Here is an 18,115-nt window from a genome sequence, read left to right on the forward strand (position 1 = left end):
TAAAGCGAATAATAAAAAAAATATAAAAGATCAAGCCCCCCCCTTTGAAGTATTGCCTGACTTAATACAATCCATTGGGGGATTTAGAGGGGCAGCTACTAGCTGCAGATCTGTAGGGTTATTGTTTTATATAATTGTCTTTGACCATAATGGTCAAAGACAAATATATAAAACCATAACGCTACAGATCTGCAGCTAGGCCGCCACCTATACCCTTGTGTTTAAAATAAACACTGTATTAATGAATCAATTTTTTGGTGTGGCTGGGGGTCTTTACCCTGGCGAGAAAGGGGTGCCCCCCCCCCCCACCTCCTGCCAAAATTTATGGATCAATCACTGTAACAAGTTAGGAAATGTTGAGGAGAAATTTAAAGGATTTATAAGGGGTCAATACAATTATTTTAAATGGCATTGGTATTAAAATTTATGTTATTTAGGCCTAAAGTCAAGTGTCCGATAATTTTTAACTGTTTTGACAGATTAAAACAACATTACCTCATTTGGAAAAGAATTGTGGAGAGTTGTAGGGTGTAAAGAACATTTGGAGGTCACTGATTTTTCTCCATTCTGTACGTGGTTTTGATTTCCTTTTAAAAAAACTAACATCCGCTTCCTTTAATTTATGATTGGTTATTATTAACCATTTGATTAATTTTGATAATAAATAGACCATGGGCTACTGCTTTAATAATGTTTGTAGTGTAATGTATTATTTCAACAGCTAATAATGTACCGTAAGGGACTGTGCGGTCTAAAGTCTGTCTTTATGAGTGTTATATGCATGCAAATAATGCTAATAAGTTTGTTATAGTATCAGCTAATAAGTATCGGATGGGGTGGTTTGTCACAGTAAGAACCGAACACGCCATTCTTCTGGCATCCTGTATAACATTGTTTCAAATGAATTATCACTAGGGTAAATGATACGCATTAAACGATGCATATTTATGCATACTAGTAAACAAGGTTAACGTTTATAATGGTAGGTCAAACTCCGCGGTCAAGGTCAAAGAGTCAAGGTTGTTGTTTTTTAAAGAAAGGCCTTGACACAAATATTACATTCGGGAAGTATGAAATCCCAAGCCCTAACCATTCAAAAGTTATTGCCAAGGTTTAAGTTTTTAAATAGCAGGTCAAACTCCATGGTCAAGGTCAAAGGGTCAAAGCTGTTGGTATCCAAGGAAAGGTCTTGTCACTAGGGTTACATATGTGATGTATGAAAGTCCTAGCACTAACTGTTCAAAGGTTATGACCAAATTAAAAGTTTGGAATTTTTGGTGTAAAAGTGTGTCAAACTCCAAGGTCAAGGGCAAGAGGTCAAATTTGGTGGTACCCAAAGAAAGTTCTTGTCGCAAGGAATACAACTGTGAAATATGAAAGCCATAGTCCCACCCATTCCGGAATTATGGGCAAGATTAAAGTTTTTGCGGACAAACAGACAGACTTACGGACAGGACAAAAAACTATTTACCCCCCGAAACTTCATTTACGGGGGCATAAAAGGTAAAGATAACAAACAGTGGTTGATCAAACAAATCTATAAATATACAAAAAGGTGAAGAGGGCAGAAAGCACGGATCCTTGGTTATTCCGTATGTGGGATCAAATGTCTGGTAGGAGTAAGCATCCCAGTGACACCCGCTGTGAGCCGTATGTATGGATCAAGTAGAAGGAACTTTCCATAGTCAAATTAAAAACAAAAAAGGCATATGAATTGCTATAAAACAAATGAACCAAAATTCGTCCCAATGATAGGTTATGTAACTTATTTTTGCTGACAAGGTCATTAGAGCGACAATTAAATTTACGAAATGCCGACTTTAAACGAGGTTGTTGGGTTTCCTTTTAATAACAACGTATCAGTGAGAAGCAAACACCCAGAGCAAGCTTGAGACATGGTAATCTACTTTGCAGTCATACTATACACGAACCTGTACTTTCCTCTAAGGTTGTTTCAACTAGCAAGGTTGAAGAATGTATGCTTGTGCAAAATATACTCATTAATTTAAACGCATTGTGACTAAGCTATGTATAGCCATAAGTTGTCGAAATAAGGTCACAAAGACCAACTTCGGAATTTGAAAGAAAAACCAGAAGTCTCTGTCGAGACTGAAGCTCTACTGGTTCGTACTTGTAGCAAAGGAAGAGAAAAGTACTTAAGCAGTTGGGAATTGAAACTTTACAACAGCAATAAGTAGAATAATGATCATTGATAAGGTCTTCTTATGTTCTTAAGGGTTTACTACTTGTGCGCCAAGTTATATTGAAATCAGACCAAAACTGTAGGAGGAGTAGCATTTTGAAACAATTTCACAGAAATTTCTATTTTTAGTAACCACGGCAACACCGTTTATCAAAATTAAAAACCGATATACAGAATTATGTATCTTAGTGTAGTCTACTTGTGTGCCAAGTTATATTGAAATCAGACCAAAACTGTAGGAGGAGTAGCATTTTGAAAGAATTTCACAGAAATTTCTATTTTTAGCAACCACGGCAACACCGTTTATCGAAATCAAAAACCGATACACAGAATTATGTATCTTAGTGTAGTCTACTTGTGTGCCAAGTTATATTGAAATCAGACCAAAACTGTAGGAGGAGTAGCATTTTGAAAGAATTTCACAGAAATTTCTATTTTTAGCAACCACGGCAACACCGTTTATCGAAATCAAAAACTGATACACAGAATTATGTATCTTAGTGTAGTCTACTTGTGTGCCAAGTTATACTGAAATAAGACCAAAACTGTAGGAGGAGTAGCATTTTGAAAGAATTTCACAGAAATTTCTATTTTTAGCAACCACGGCAACACCGTTTATCGAAATCAAAAACCGATATACAGAATTATGTATCTTAGTGTAGTCTACTTGTGTGCAAAGTTATATTGAAATCAGACCAAAACTGTAGGAGGAGTAGCATTTTGAAAGAATTTCACAGAAATTTCTATTTTTAGTAACCATGGCAACACCGTTTATCGAAATCAAAAACTGATACACAGAATTATGTATCTTAGTGTAGTCTACTTGTGTGCCAAGTTATATTGAAATCAGACCAAAACTGTAGGAGGAGTAGCATTTTGAAACGATTTCACAGATATTTCTATTTTTAGTAACCACTGCAACACCGTTTATCGATATCAAAAACCGATACACAGAATTATGTATCTTAGTGTAGTCTACTTGTGTGCTAAGTTATATTGAAATTAGACCAAAACTGTAGGAGGAGTAGCATTTTGAAACAATTTTACAGAAATTTCTATTTTTAGCAACCACGGCAACACCGTTTATCGAAATCAAAAACCGATACACAAAATTATGTATCTTAGTGTAGTCTACTTGTGTGCAAAGTTATATTGAAATTAGACCAAAACTGTAGGAGGAGTAGCATTTTGAAAAATTGTTTACAGACAGACAGACAGACAGACAGATAGACGGACAGACGGACGGACGCCGGACGCATTACTATCGCATAAGCTCTTCTGGTCTCTGATCAGTAGAGCTAAAAAACAGACATAACGTCTCACATTATAATAAAGCCTATCAAAAGTTGGGCATATTAAAAGTAACAATCAAAGAATAAAAATAGTTTAATCATAATAAGTAACTGATTACTAGTATGTATTTTTACAGATAAACCTTATTAACTTCGAGATTTATTAATCTAAGGTATTTGAGATACCCATGTTCGGCATACCAAAGTTTGGCTGTACTTTTATTAAATAAATAAAAAAAATACATGTACCATGCATCAACTTTTACATTGGCGTCAGAAGCAAATTGAGAGGGGGAGGGGGGTGCTAAACCAACAAAAAAGGTTGACCCCAATTTTCAATACATAGAAAATGTCTATCTTTGAAAAAAAAAAAGTGGGATGGGGCTAAGCCCCCCCCCCCCCCGGTTCCGACGCCTGTGCTTTTAATCATCAGCGTTTTCAGAGCATTAAAAATTGTCTCGTAATGTTTCTGATATTGGCCTTCGTATTTTATTTATTTCATTTCCAGTAGTACCACATGTTAAGATACAATACCTTTTCATCTGCTGTTAAAACACGCATCGCGACACACAAAATTTTATTTACCTTCTACTTTCACATCGCAAACGCTGGAAAAATTTAAACTGCTATCAGACTCTTTTGTGTTATGGAATATCACGTATCGGGCAATCGTTGGGCAATCTTTTACTGTTCCTGGTAGCGCAGCACTTGGTCCAGGGTCACTGATGCAGGGAAAACCATCTATCCATCGAGTGGTGTTTGACAGATACATCTTATAATTGTAAACAAAACGTCCGTTTACAGCTAAAATTTAGAAAACGAATGTAGTACTTATAATTATAGCAATTAATAAATAATCTTTACTTGAAATAAAAAAAAATGATTTTTCAGTGACTTGACAGGTTAACAATATAATAATACTGTCTTTTGGGGGGGGGGGGGGGGGGGGGGGGGGGGGGTGTTAAAAAAATACACATGCAATTAATTTTAACAATAATACTCTTGGATTAACGTTTGTGGGATTGCAAAGAAATGGTTGCAACCGTTATCTCGAGTCCATTATTTCTATATATTACTCAAGTTTATAAAACAGCAATATTTTAACTATTCAAAAATATTCAATCCCCACCATGTTGCAACTGTTACGATGTAAAATACAACATTTTTGGACTTATTTTAAATTACCGTGTAAATTAACTTTTCGGACTTTGTGTAAATTGTTGTCAAAACTTTCCTTATATTTCGGCAAATGTGATAAATTATATAAATTCCGCACTGCCTTAATCCCACCTGAGGCATAGTCAGAGATTGGACAGTTAATTCCTTAATTGACATCTGTTTATATTTATTGACACTTAATCTTTCATCTTTAATTATGTTATCTACATGGTGCTAAATGTCACCATTCGCTCAATAATTGTTTGATACTTGATTTCTATATTCTTTTGATAATCCTTTTATTTTACTCTGTCTTTGTTCAGTATGTATGATTTGTTGTTAAAAATTATAGTCAGCTGGAATCAGACCTTCGGTGCTGATACATCCCAAACTCGTGTAAAAGTTTATTCCATGCTGATTCTATATAAAAGTACAAAATTTGTAACTCGTGTTCGTGTCTTGAGGTTTTAAAGAATCTGGGTTCTACAATAAGAGGAAAGCTCACGGTTGACCCAGAATCAGTAATAGACGGACGAATCCATCCCGTAAAACAACATTAACTAGAGGTACTGTGAGCGATGAGCTCACTAAATGATACCCCCCGCCTCCCATATGGTTATAACTGGTGAAATAGTCCATCTTTTCCTGTGGCCGGGAAACCCAAAATATCTGTCGGATCAAAAAGTAAAATAGGACACACATTTGGTTATATATTGGGTACATAACAGACGGACGGACAGACGGACGGACGGACGGACGGACACACATTTGGTTATATAGTCCAAGTCCTATTGGATACTGCTTATTGGATACAAAAAAAGTGTACACACGAGAGAGCATTATTTGGGTAGTTACTGTTCAAATCTTATTGGATATTAATCCTCGTATCCGTATTTTATTGGGTTTTTTCTTATTGTTTTTTATTCATTTCAAATTTATTATATATTTAATATTTGCTGGTAAATTCAGACAAGACTGAAAACCTTTGGTTTTGAACCCATATTTTTGTCAATTTCTGTGGTATAACTCTTTTATTGTAACACCTAACTAATTTGTTCTTAGCAATAAGGATATACACCTGTATATTTCAAAATATCTAATGTGAAAACACAACTCAACACATCTCAGACTCTGTTCAACCTTTCTTGAATAACAAAAGTAAATATTTAAGGAGAAACCTTTTTGAGTCATGACCAATTAATAATAACAAATGCCCATTACATGTTGGACAGAATGAACATCCAACAGGCATTGGACAGGTGTCCAATACCTGTTGGGTTGTATTTTGACGAAGGGATTAAACTACCCAAGAACAATTGAACATGTGTACATTGTCCAATTCTATTTGGGTTTCTTGAATCTCCTCATCAAAATACAACCCAACAGGTAATGGACACCTGTCCAAATCCTCTTGGATATCTACATCCCACCCAACAGGTAATGGACACTTGTCCAATTCTTCTTGGGTTTCTTGAATTGTTTCATCAGAATACCACCCAACAGGTAATGGACATCTGTCCAACTCCTCTTGGATATCTACATCCCACCCAACAGGCAATGGACATCTGTCCAACTCCTGGATTTCTTGAATTGCATCATTAAAATACAACCCAACAGGTAATGGACACCTGTCCAACTCTTCTTGGATATCTACATCCCACCCAACAGGTAATGGACACTTGTCCAATTCTTCTTGGGTTTCTTGAATTGTTTCATCAGAATACCACCCAACAAGTAATGGACATCTGTCCAACTCCTCTTGGATATCTACATCCCACCCAACAGGCAATGGACACTTGTCTAATTCTTGGGTTTCTTGAATTGCATCATCAAAATACAACCCAACAGGTAATGGACACCTGTCCAACTCCTCTTGGTTATCTACATCCCACCCAACAGGTAATGGACACTTGTCCAATTCAGCTTGGGTTTCATGAATTGTTTCATCAGAATACCACCCAACAGGTAATGGAATTGCATCATCAAAATACAACCCAACAGGTAATGGACACCTGTCCAACTCCTCTTGGATATCTACATCCCACCCAACAGGTAATGGACACTTGTCCAATTCTTCTTGGGTTTTATGAATTGTTTCATCAGAATACCACCCAACAGGTAATGGACATCCGTCCAACTCCTCTTGGATATCTACATCCCACCCAACAGGTAATGGACACTTGTCCAATTCTTCTTGGGTTTCTTGAACCCCTCATAAAATACAACCCAACAGGTAATGGACACCTGTCCAACTCCTCTTGGATATCTACATCCCACCCAACAGGTAATGGACACTTGTCCAATTCTTCTTGGGTTTCTTGAATTGTTTCATCAGAATACCATCCAACAGGTAATGGACATCTGTCCAACTCCTCTTGGATATCTACATCCCACCCAACAGGCAATGGACACTTGTCTAATTCTTGGGTTTCTTGACTTGCATCATCAAAATACAACCCAACAGGTAATGGACACCTGTCCAACTCCTCTTGGATATCTACATCCCACCCAACAGGTAATGGACACTTGTCCAATTCTTCTTGGGTTTCTTGAATTGTTTCATCAGAATACCACCCAACAGGTAATGGACACCTGTCCAACTCCTCTTGGATATCTACATCTCACCCAACAGGTAATGGACACTTGTCCAATTCTTCTTGGGTTTCTTGAACTGTTTCATCAGAATACCATCCAACAGGTAATGGACATCCGTTCAGCTCCTCTTGGATATCTACATCCCACCCAACAGGCAATGGACACTTGTCTAATTCTTGGGTTTCTTGAGAATCCCCTCATCAGAATACTACCCAACATGTAATGGACACCTGTCCAATTCCTCTTGGATATCTTCATCCCTTCAATAGTATATAAACTAAAAGGTATTGGACATTCTTCTTGGTTTACTCAATTTTTTTTCATAAGAAAGAAAACCCAATAGGTATTGGACATTGGTTCAACTCTTCTTGGATATTACATCCCAACATTAGAATAAAACCCAACAGGTGATGTTTACCTGTCCAATTCTTCTTGGGTTACTTATACCCTTCATTAAAATTGTCAAATTTGTCTTGGATATTTATACTCTTGCATTAGATTGCAAACCCAATAAGTATGACATTTACCTTCCCTAGTTGAATTCAAATTTATCTGCATAAGCATACATAAGTCCAAAACATATTTAATACTTTAATTCTAACATTCCACATCTCATTCAGTGTACACTTTACAAATGATAGGAAATATATAAGCATTTTGTGCCTAAACTATTTGGCTTTTAAAGAATTTTATAACCATGTTTGCAAAATTTAAATTTAAATATTGGAACTTGGAGCAAGTCATTACAGGTAGAGCAAGATGCTGAAAACCATATTGATAAATAGATCACACCCTTGATAAAATATTTGCCTTCAGTTGCTAAGATTGTGTTGTATTATATGGAAAATTTCTATAATCTTGTTTATTACAGATACATGTACAATGCATATTTTCCCTGTAATAATAAAAATACTTCTGAGATGTAAAAGAATGGATTAAATAGTCACCGATGTTAAAAGATATTACATGATCTCATTAATCTGGTTTGGAAATCACAAACTAAGTTTTGAAGCCGATAAAACAGTGTCACACCAGAAAACTCAGTAACAAGTACAATGAATGAATTCGTTGTATCAAAACTTTAAAATAATTGATGCACTATGTCCAAATCTTTTCGACAAATCGGGATAAAGATATTAAATCAAATCATCACTGTTATAAGTCTTAGAGCTAGAGAAAAGTCATTACATGCCCAAATTTTACATGTAAGACTTTGATCCTATATTTCAATAAATGTCAAAATGGTTTTATTTTTGTTTCTGTTCAATACTTTCTTCTTCAGGGTCTCTCATGGCCTATACTGTATGATACCTCCATTGACCCTGCTCTTTTATATTGCCATATGTTTATCCAGTAGCAGTGGTTATGCTCAGGCAATCTTTGAAATATTCCTCATTTCATGCATCTCCTTCAGTTCTGCCTCTGTCCATTTTATTCATTCTGCAATTAGATAAAGGCATTTCTTTGCTGTATAAAACATGTTTTTCTTGACTACAGCAAGATCACCCTTTATGTTGATCAAACCCAACCAAGAAGTAGAAGTATATTTCTTATTCAGAAATATGTATTGATAAATAAAATGGAAGAAAAACTAAATTCTATCAACTCTTTTTTTTTCTTCTATGTCTAACTGCATCTTCATCCTACCCCCCATCCGCCATAATTTTATCAAAATGGAATCATCATTCAACACACAAAACGATGTTGCATATTAATTAGACAGTATGTTAGTTTCTGATTGTTAAGAAGGAGATTTTAAAAAGATTTTACACCTATTCCTTGCAAATTTTAGACTTCTAATGTAACACTATCAGTACATTAGGGGTACATAATCTTCAAAAACATCTCTACACTTAATGATAAAGCTTTCACATTAGTATTGTTTTTAGCCCAATGGTTCTGCTAAAGAGGATTTAAAATTGACCTAAACCTTACTAACTGCTTTGAAATTATATTGACAGGGACAGAGACACACTTGACACTCCATCCCCCCTTCCTAGGGTATGCTTTGCACAAAATTTAATTAAAATTGACTAAGCTGGATAGAAGATGAAAATATGAAAAATTACAGTCAAACAGATTATGAATAACTTTCAGCACATCAGACATGAAGTAGTGATCCTTAAATAAAATACACCTACAAGATGAAGCTGTTTTATTCCTTTGAAGTGATATCTAGTATTGTTTCTTTTCCTGTATGCCACCTCTATCAGAACAAAATGTTATACATGTATTAACATAACCTATGACCGTATAGTACCCCAGTATTTACTTTACAATTAATTAAGTTCTGGAATCAACCCTCAGATGCCCTTAAAACAAATGATTCTAAACTGGCAAAGGTAAAGGGCATCTGAAGAATTTAAAATAAAATGATAGTACAAACAAGCAAACAGTGTGCATGAAAATGTTGGCAAACACTAAAAAATAAATACTAAGGTACTTTCTCAAACTTTACATGAATACTAAAGAGGTTTTATGTAGCTGTATTGCACATACCAAAAGCTTTCCTGCAGTTAAAGCTTGGTTGCCTAGTAGTTATGTAGTATGTACAAGTTTTTCCCTCTATCTCTTCTAATTTAAGAAGCGAAAATGTCTCTAAAAATCTTATGGTTGGCATGAAGTATTCCTGTTCATTTTACTGATTACTTACAATTGTCCTATTTCTGAGGGTCATCTTCTGATGAGTGTGTTCTCTGCAATGTTCACAATTGAAGTTCCTGTTTGACCTGTTACATATTGAAAATCCTCAATGAACATGATTATGGTTTTAATTTCCATTGTAATTATTGATTACTTTTATAAAAAAAAAAATCTAAACCAATTTATTGTAACATAATACTTAGGAAAATATTTATGTAATATCAATGGAAAAAAGAAATCATTATCTCCAGTTATCCTAAAATCACAAGTAAGCATTAATCATATAAATTCACATAAACCCATTAGCTTTTTGTGCTATTAAATCATAGTCATCGCTGTGCAATAAAGGAAATCAAGTACTAATCCACAGCTTTGTGGCAATAAAGTTACTATCCCCGAGTAAAAAGTGACAAGCCCAAATATAGAGGCAAAAATTAAAAAGTAACATTGAAAAAAAGTTCATCGTGAAAAAAGTCGGGTATTAACTACAGATGATTCTTTTTAAAATTAAAGTTTAATTTGAATTTCGCTAGTAAAATTTAATCATATAAAAATTAATGATTTAAAAAAATAAAAAAAAAGATTTTAAATAATCCTTTTCTGGTCATTCACTAGTTCGTCTAATTAAAACGAAGCAAAAATCACATTGTTTTCATCTTGAATCATTTAAAGCCATATATGGCATATGTACAATGAAAATTATTAGACTAAAATTATAAGAACTTATTATTTGTATCATTACTTTATATAAACATGATAAAGATAGAAATTTTCCGTAAATTACAAAATCTAAGTCAATTGCGTTATAAAGATATCAAAATCTAATTTGGATTCTCGGAATTTTCTCCGACTTGGAAGAAAATACAAAAGATTTAAATAACACATTACAGAGAAGATAAAATCGTATTATTAGATAAAACGAGGTGTTCTCCGTGCTCCGAATTGTATGAAACGCTTTAATTTAAATGTATTAACTATATTTCTTTACTTAATTTTGTATTTTTCAAAAATATATTTTTTGATCAGTTACGCCATATATGGCTTAAAAAAAAAACGCTACATAATTGCATGACACTTATCATTGAGCTGATTGAGTGAATGTATATAATGTAATAATGAGATATCTGTGAGGCATATATGTACAAGCAAATATTGCTATATTAAACAAAGGAAAGGGGGGAATTCAAATTAGGAAATAAAAGATCGTTTTTAAGTAAATCAGTCTTGTAGTACTGCAAAATGGATGCAGTTGTGGAGATTTATGGATAATATGAGCATGCTGTCTGGAATATTTCCATATTAGGAATTTAATAGCAAAAAATAGTGAAAATACCGGTGGTGCTTTTCATGTATTACATGTATATTTTAAAATTCCTAATAGCCCAAGGGGATTCCTCAGTGCAGAAAACCACTAGCCCCATCCTCAAAAATGGAAGCCCCGGGTGTAGCGCGAGGCTAATTTCACACCCATCATGTGAAATAGTTATAGTAGCCCTATATCAATTTCAGTATTGTTCAGTATTGTTTTAAATTAATTAAAACAAATGACAAAAACAATAATTAAAAAAATCAAAATAAAGCAGGCACTCATTGAGTGATTTATTTGTGTTACATCTAGACCCTAAAAAGGGCATGGTAATCAAGGAATCAAAAGGGCACTTTGTGCCGCAACAGGATCTCAAGAGGGCACTTTGAAAACAAATGTTAATGTCATGGAAATTATATTTAACATTTTTTAATTTTTACATACTTTAACATGTTTAATTACTTTTAATATCCTTTCATATTGAAATCTTTATTTAAAACAAGTAATTTAAAGATAAATTCATATATCTGTATTCCATTCTTTTTTTAAACAATGTTTTAATTATTGATTCAGAAACAAAAAGAATATAAAAAAGGCATTTACATCCAATTTCTTCAATAAAAAAAGTAGTAAGGTTACACTTGAGAAAGTAATGGTATTAATCTAGCTGAAACAGGTGCAAAAATTATAAAGGTTTGGAGGTATGATTGTTTTTTTACCTGCTTGGACTGATATTTGTTTACAAGTACAGTCAATTTAAACATTAAAGGAAAATACTTTTTTCAGGGAAGGGGGGTATGGGCATTTTGAAAAACGCACTTGGAAAATATTCTACCAACAGGATCATACACTGTATGAAAACTGGTCTTAATGCCATGCATAATTTGTTTAAAAAAAACTCTGGCTTTAATTAGAAACTTTGACCCTCAGCTTGTCAAATCTATCAGTTCAATCAAAAAAAGTAACTTAGTTTGTTGTTTTTAAGCCTTTTTATCAGTTTTTTGGTACACTGTAAGTATTTTATTCAGATAAAATATCCGTTTTTTTCTTCAAGCTGAACTATGTGTTTTATTCTACTTTCGGTTTATAAAAAAAACGATTCTGATTTTCATCTTTGGTCTTGGGCTAATTCTTGCATAATCAATGCAATCAAATGACAGTTTCTCAAGTTAAATCCTCTACCCTGACAGCCTGAGGCATGTTAATTAGCCAGGTGGCTGTGTGTGTGCGTTCAAGCGTGAAGTGATTTCCTGTCGTTGTTTAAACAAAGGGATTATCAGCATGCACTGAATAAACAGAACAGCCAAGGAATATTGCCTAAACTGGGCATATTTATTAATTTTGGGTTAGGAAATAAGGGCATGGCGCTGGAAAAAAGGGCATGGCGCCGAGAAAAAAGGGTATAGCGCCGCGCCATGCTAGTATGCTTTAGATTTAACAGTCAAAATCAAAGACAGAAAGAAGCACTGTTTTGACTGAAAGTTTTTCAGTAATGCAATGAATCTCTTAAGTTACATATCAGATGAGATAAACTTACATACAATTATTTAGTTGTTGTCAATTATCCCATTTATCATCATCTCAGCTCACTTTGCGATTGTATATACTGTCTACATGAACCGATAATTTACAGCTGATTTATTAACACACGATTGTTAAAATTTTCATTTCCCTTTCCAATATACATTGTCAAAACATACTTAGTTGGTTATGATATAAAATTAAATAATAAACACTTTCGATTTATTAAAGATTATCTAACAATATACGATCATTTACTAAATACTTCTCGCCCTCAAGAGAGTTAAAAAGACAGAGAAAATTCAAAATACAAACAAGTGCAACTTAGGATTAATTGTTCCGATATATCTATTTTAATTTTGTGCACAATTGTTTTCAAAATTACAATAAAATTCATTTTCCTTAAACAAGAACCCAGCAATGGATAAATCTTAATCGAATAAACTTACCTTTTCTCTTGTCAATCAGAAAATCTTGTTGACATTAAGTGTTTCTTAGTCGCCATATTTTTTTCCATGAAAACAAACGTTGTTATGATCAGGATCAACGGAAGTTGATTTTCGGAACTCTCGAGAATTTAGAGTTCCGAATGTAAAACTGAAACAACAAAACACGGTGCGTCCGTGAAAGCAACTTTTTTGGACACTTTTTTGGACAAATCGTCGTGTCCAAGTTTTGTTGGGTACTAACCTGCAAATACCCAATTAGGGTATTTTAAGCATATTCGGCGACACTTCTTATTGGGTATACCCAATAAGCAAAAAGTACCCAATAAGTACAATCTTGGCATGAAAAATACCCAATAAATGCACTCTCGTAAACACGGACGGACGGACGTACAGACGGACGGACGGACGGACGGACGGACGGAAATACCGATTACTATATACCCCCACTTTTCAAGCGGGGGGTATAAAAAGGAACAAGCTAATTCACAAAATGTGTCACCCGCTTAAAGAAAAAGCTAAGAATATGTGCGGATCGGGGGAGTGCATGCAGTGCCATGGGAAGTTGTATAAAATTTACCACGTAATAGCAAAAACTCAAAAGCTTCTTGATATATATATGCTGAGAATGAAAGTTTTACACGCACACACAGAATGTATGAATTTACGTCCTTGATCTTCGACCTTTTGACCTCAAAATAAATAGGGGGCGTCCTCAGGCCAGGGGGGAGTTGGTACATGTATAAAATATCGTCGCAAAAGCTCATAGGCTTCTCGAGATATCGCACGGGAAAGAAAGTGTAAAGCCAGGCAGAATTTTGAATTGACTAGTTTGACATTGACCTTTTGACATCAAAATCAACAAGGGTTTTCCTTGGGCCATATAGGGAATTGTACAAAACTACATTGCAAATGGAGAGTAATATAGCAAACAAGATACGACAACAGTTGCACAGGTCGGTGCAGTATGCAAACAAAATGTACGTAACTACAATAAAATGTAAATACAAAGGTAATGTAAGATAAGCGACACATACAAGAATTACAACATTAATTGTCAAACGCACCAGAGGTCTTGTAGAAAATCCATATTTTGGCAATACTTTTGACCTCTTGTAAATCCAAATACCACGTGACTGGGAATCCATTCACTGTGTCCATACATGTAGAGTGGTTTCCATCAACCGTGTATCCGGCGTCATACCCATGTGTCTGATTTGTAGGCTTTCTGAAGGATAGGTCATCTATAATGAGTTGTAGAGAGTTTTTTTTTCTTCCATGACTGATATTTTTAGTATACATGTATCAGTTAATTTTACAAAATTTTTTGTATGACTTCACTTGCTGATAAAATGTTTTAATTTTTATTTACCCGATGTTAAAAAAGGGGAACCATTTAAACTTTTCTTGATTGACATAAACCCTTTGAAATACAGGCACGTAGCATCGTTTTTGAAAGTGGGGGGGCCAACCTGAAAAAAATTTTTTTACTTTACCAAAAAAAAAGTTGACAAGCAAAACAAAAAAAAAAAAAAAAAAAACGAAAATTGAATATTACCCAAACTCGAAAAAATCCTATTTGGGGGGGGGGGGGGGGGTAGTGGCAAACTTCATTTTTTCCTATATTTTCTTGCAATGTATATACCGTGGTAAAAAGTGGGGGGCCAACCACCTTTTCATTAGACATTTTCTATAGTAAAGGTATTGTTGGGAGAAAAAGTGGGGGGGGCAGGCCCCCCCTGGCCCCCCCGGATACTACGTGCCTGAAATATACAGTTACCTTTGACCCTTAACTTCAACTAAGATAGTCAAGTTGTAAGCATTTTATTTGCTATTCAAAATAAAAGTATATCAGAAAGGATGTACTTAAACCTGGAAACTGGTAAATCTTTAAAAAGTAAACTGAGAATGTCAGATGAGGAAATCTATGGAGATTGAGATACACGCAAGGGTGAGAGGGTGTGTGTGTGTGTGTGTGTGTGTGTGTGTGTGTGTGTGAAATTGCGACCAAAGCGATCGATTTCCACAAATTCCATCGTATCGAATAAAAGCGCTTTTAAAAGATACTGTATGAACGATTTAGCTCGTCATTCTTATACCGGTATCTTATAATCAACTTAACTTTTAATGTCATTTTAATTTTTTCTTATTTTTAGCGTCCGCAGATGGATTGATTTTAAGATTATAAAATTAAACACAAATTAAAATTAACAAATACAGATCTTTGAAAGCTAGTTTACTCTTTTGGGATCGGAATCTCAATATTTATTTTTTATGATTTTTTTTTAGTAAGTTACACTGCGAACAGAATTTTCAAATGCTGATGAGAAATACTATAATTGAACTTTAAAAAATATTTAGTTTTTACCCGTTTGGTCTGTGCGATTTTTTTCTTTTTTTGTTTCTTTTTTTTTTTTTTTTTTTTTTGATAGAAATATAAGTTTTCAAATTAATTGTGGACGCTAAACAAAGACAAAATTTTGAAATGGCCTTATCGATTTTATGTGAATTTTTAAAATGAAAAACATTACAACTATACCTATCAATGAATAATTTTGGAAGGCATCTACATATATAACTGCATGACTTTGACCTCGGTTTGGAATAAAACATTTCCTTTTCAAAGACTTCAGACGAAAATATCTATTTAGAATGTATAAAAACGAAAAAAAAAAAAAAGAATATTTACCGTACGCTGCGGCGAAATAAATTACTGTCCATTCAAAGTAAAAGATTTGCAGAATGGTTTTCATTTCTTTTAGGACAATTCAATTCAAAATTGTTAGATCGTTACTCAGCCAATTCTCTTCCGGGTTCTACTTGTCTCATGATACAAATCCTGCTGATAAAAAATAAAGTATGTTTATTTTGGAGAAAATTTCCGCGCCTTATATCTTAAATAAATTGTTAAGAAGGATTTTTTTTGTATAGATACCGATAAGAAAGAAAGAACGTGAATGAACGCGCTCCCCGACCCCACAAGTAAAAATCTGTTTACAACATGAAAAAAATTAGACAAGGGATACCTCTTTTATATTTTGAACCTTGGTGCAGATGCAGCAGACTGTAATATAAATATACAAAATTTGCATTAAAATTCCCATGCTAGGTCGTAGGAAGCGACTTCATTGGGGGGGGGGGGGGGGGGGGGAGTTCAGTCATACATTTTCACTATCAACGCTATCAACTACCAAAAAAAATTCAAACAGACGTTTTTATTGGAGGGGATACAAACATATACTAGCTATGTTTTCTATAGTATCCTATGGCCATGATACCAGCTATACTTCATGTTATGTTCTCATCAAATAAACAACTATTTCATGTACATAAAGTATATAATAGGCTATGTCCCAATCTCATGTATGAACTGGTAAAGTGTAGTTATGATAACGTACCCCTCAGCATCACAGTAAACGTCCTCCACTGGAATTCACAGGATAACAGAAAAGAGGAACTTCTGGCTAAATTCTGTCCTCTTAGAGGAAAGGGGGAGAGGAGAAGAAAGGGAAAGACGATCGAGTTGTCATTGAAGAGATGATGTCCAAATATCTACACTAAAACACAGAAATTAGACCCCCCCTCCGTGCAGGAAAAAAAGACGACAAACACACAGTTACAAGCTCGAGTTGAAATATAAAAGAGGTGAAGATAGCGAACAGTAGTTAGTCTAAAAAATTTACAAACGGTTGAGTCGTTAGTTTGCCGTTACCATTTATAGCTAGTAAAACATCCAAAAACAGATACACTATGGCAGACTCTGGGGTTTCTTTAATATCAAGTTCACCGGGATATATGGAGTCGATATATGCTGTTACATGTAATTGTTATACGTCGTCGATATATCTGCATAAATCTCGAATTGAATTCTCAGGTAGAAGTTTCTGAGTAAATCCTGCTTAGTGGGAGTATAAAATACAGGTCGTCTAATACTGGGGCACAATTAATGTCTATCGGAATTCCAACAGTTTGTTGAAAGACCTGGTTTTCGAGGACTACGTACATAAATACAATTCCCGGCATCCTTTAATTTTTTCAGTGTAAAATCGTAGTTTTTTTTATGCCCCTGGATCGAAGATCCCGGGTGTAAATTGTTTTTGTCCTGTCTGCTTGTTTGTCTGTCTGTTTTCTGTCTGTCTTTTGTCAACTTTAACCTTGCCCATAACTATCTAGTGGGTGTGGCTATGGCTTTCATATTTCATAGGTGTATTCCTTGTGACAAGACCTTTCTTTGGGTACCAAATGTGACTTCTTGACCTTGGAGTTTGACCTAGTTTTACAAAAAAATACCAAATACTTTAACCTTGGCCATAACTTTTGAATAGTTGGAGATAGGGCCTTCATACTTAAGATGTATATGTATTGTGACAAGACCTTTCAGCTGGTAAAAATAGTTTTGACCTTGACCTAAGAGTTTGACCCACTTTTTAAAAACTTTAACCTTGGTCATAACTTTTGAACAGTTAGTACCAGGGCTTTCATATTTCACAGGTGTATACCTTGTAACAAGAACTTCCCTTTGGTATCAAGACTTTTGACCTTATGACCTTGACCTTTGGAGTTTGACAATCTTTTAATTTTTTAGAGAATTCAACATTCGCCATAAGCTGCTATACGGGGGCATCAGTGTTTCACAAACACATCTTGTTTCAAAGTTGTTTTAATAGTTGATGACCATCACAGCTTTAAGATACAACAATTTCCTACTTCCATTTTTATTTAAGAAGCAGTTGTCTTTGATTTCCAAAGCCTTTTTAAAATCTATCTCGAGAAATGGTTGTATAAAGTGTAGAAAAGTCATACTTTTTGATGTTCTCGAATTTTGAAAAAAAAGTGTGATTTTTAATTTTCGAAAAGTTCCTTCCTTGGAATTTTTGAGACTGAATAATGAAGTTAGCTAGTCAGTGATTTTAATATGAATAATAATTTTTAAAAACATATATAAAATATA

The 18,115-nt window shown here is 34.4% G+C and overlaps 1 protein-coding gene and 1 long non-coding RNA gene across 3 annotated transcripts; both read right to left on the reverse strand.

Annotated features, from left to right (window-relative positions):
- Window positions 1-813: 813 nt before the first annotated feature.
- Window positions 814-14,466, reverse strand: LOC134255992 (uncharacterized). The gene is made up of 3 exons (XM_062738589.1): window positions 14,232-14,466; window positions 4,081-4,299; window positions 814-881 (listed from the first exon to the last, which is right to left on the reverse strand). The coding sequence occupies exons 1-3, from the start codon at window positions 14,464-14,466 to the stop codon at window positions 814-816; spliced, it is 522 nt and encodes a 173-aa protein (XP_062594573.1).
- LOC134255991 (uncharacterized) lies at window positions 7,827-13,404 on the reverse strand. 2 transcript variants are annotated; one of them, XR_009989646.1, is made up of 3 exons: window positions 13,168-13,404; window positions 9,902-9,977; window positions 7,827-8,688 (listed from the first exon to the last, which is right to left on the reverse strand). It is a non-coding gene; the product is annotated as an uncharacterized LOC134255991 (long non-coding RNA). The 2 variants fall into 2 exon arrangements; XR_009989645.1 differs by lacking the exon at window positions 13,168-13,404 and having other exon boundaries at window positions 9,902-10,359.
- Window positions 14,467-18,115: the final 3,649 nt, after the last annotated feature.

The sequence above is a fragment of the Saccostrea cucullata genome, unplaced genomic scaffold, assembly GCF_032062105.1.
Source record: "Saccostrea cucullata isolate Sc308-1 unplaced genomic scaffold, CSIRO_AGI_Scuc_v1 ctg959, whole genome shotgun sequence".
Lineage (NCBI taxonomy): Eukaryota > Metazoa > Mollusca > Bivalvia > Ostreida > Ostreidae > Saccostrea > Saccostrea cuccullata.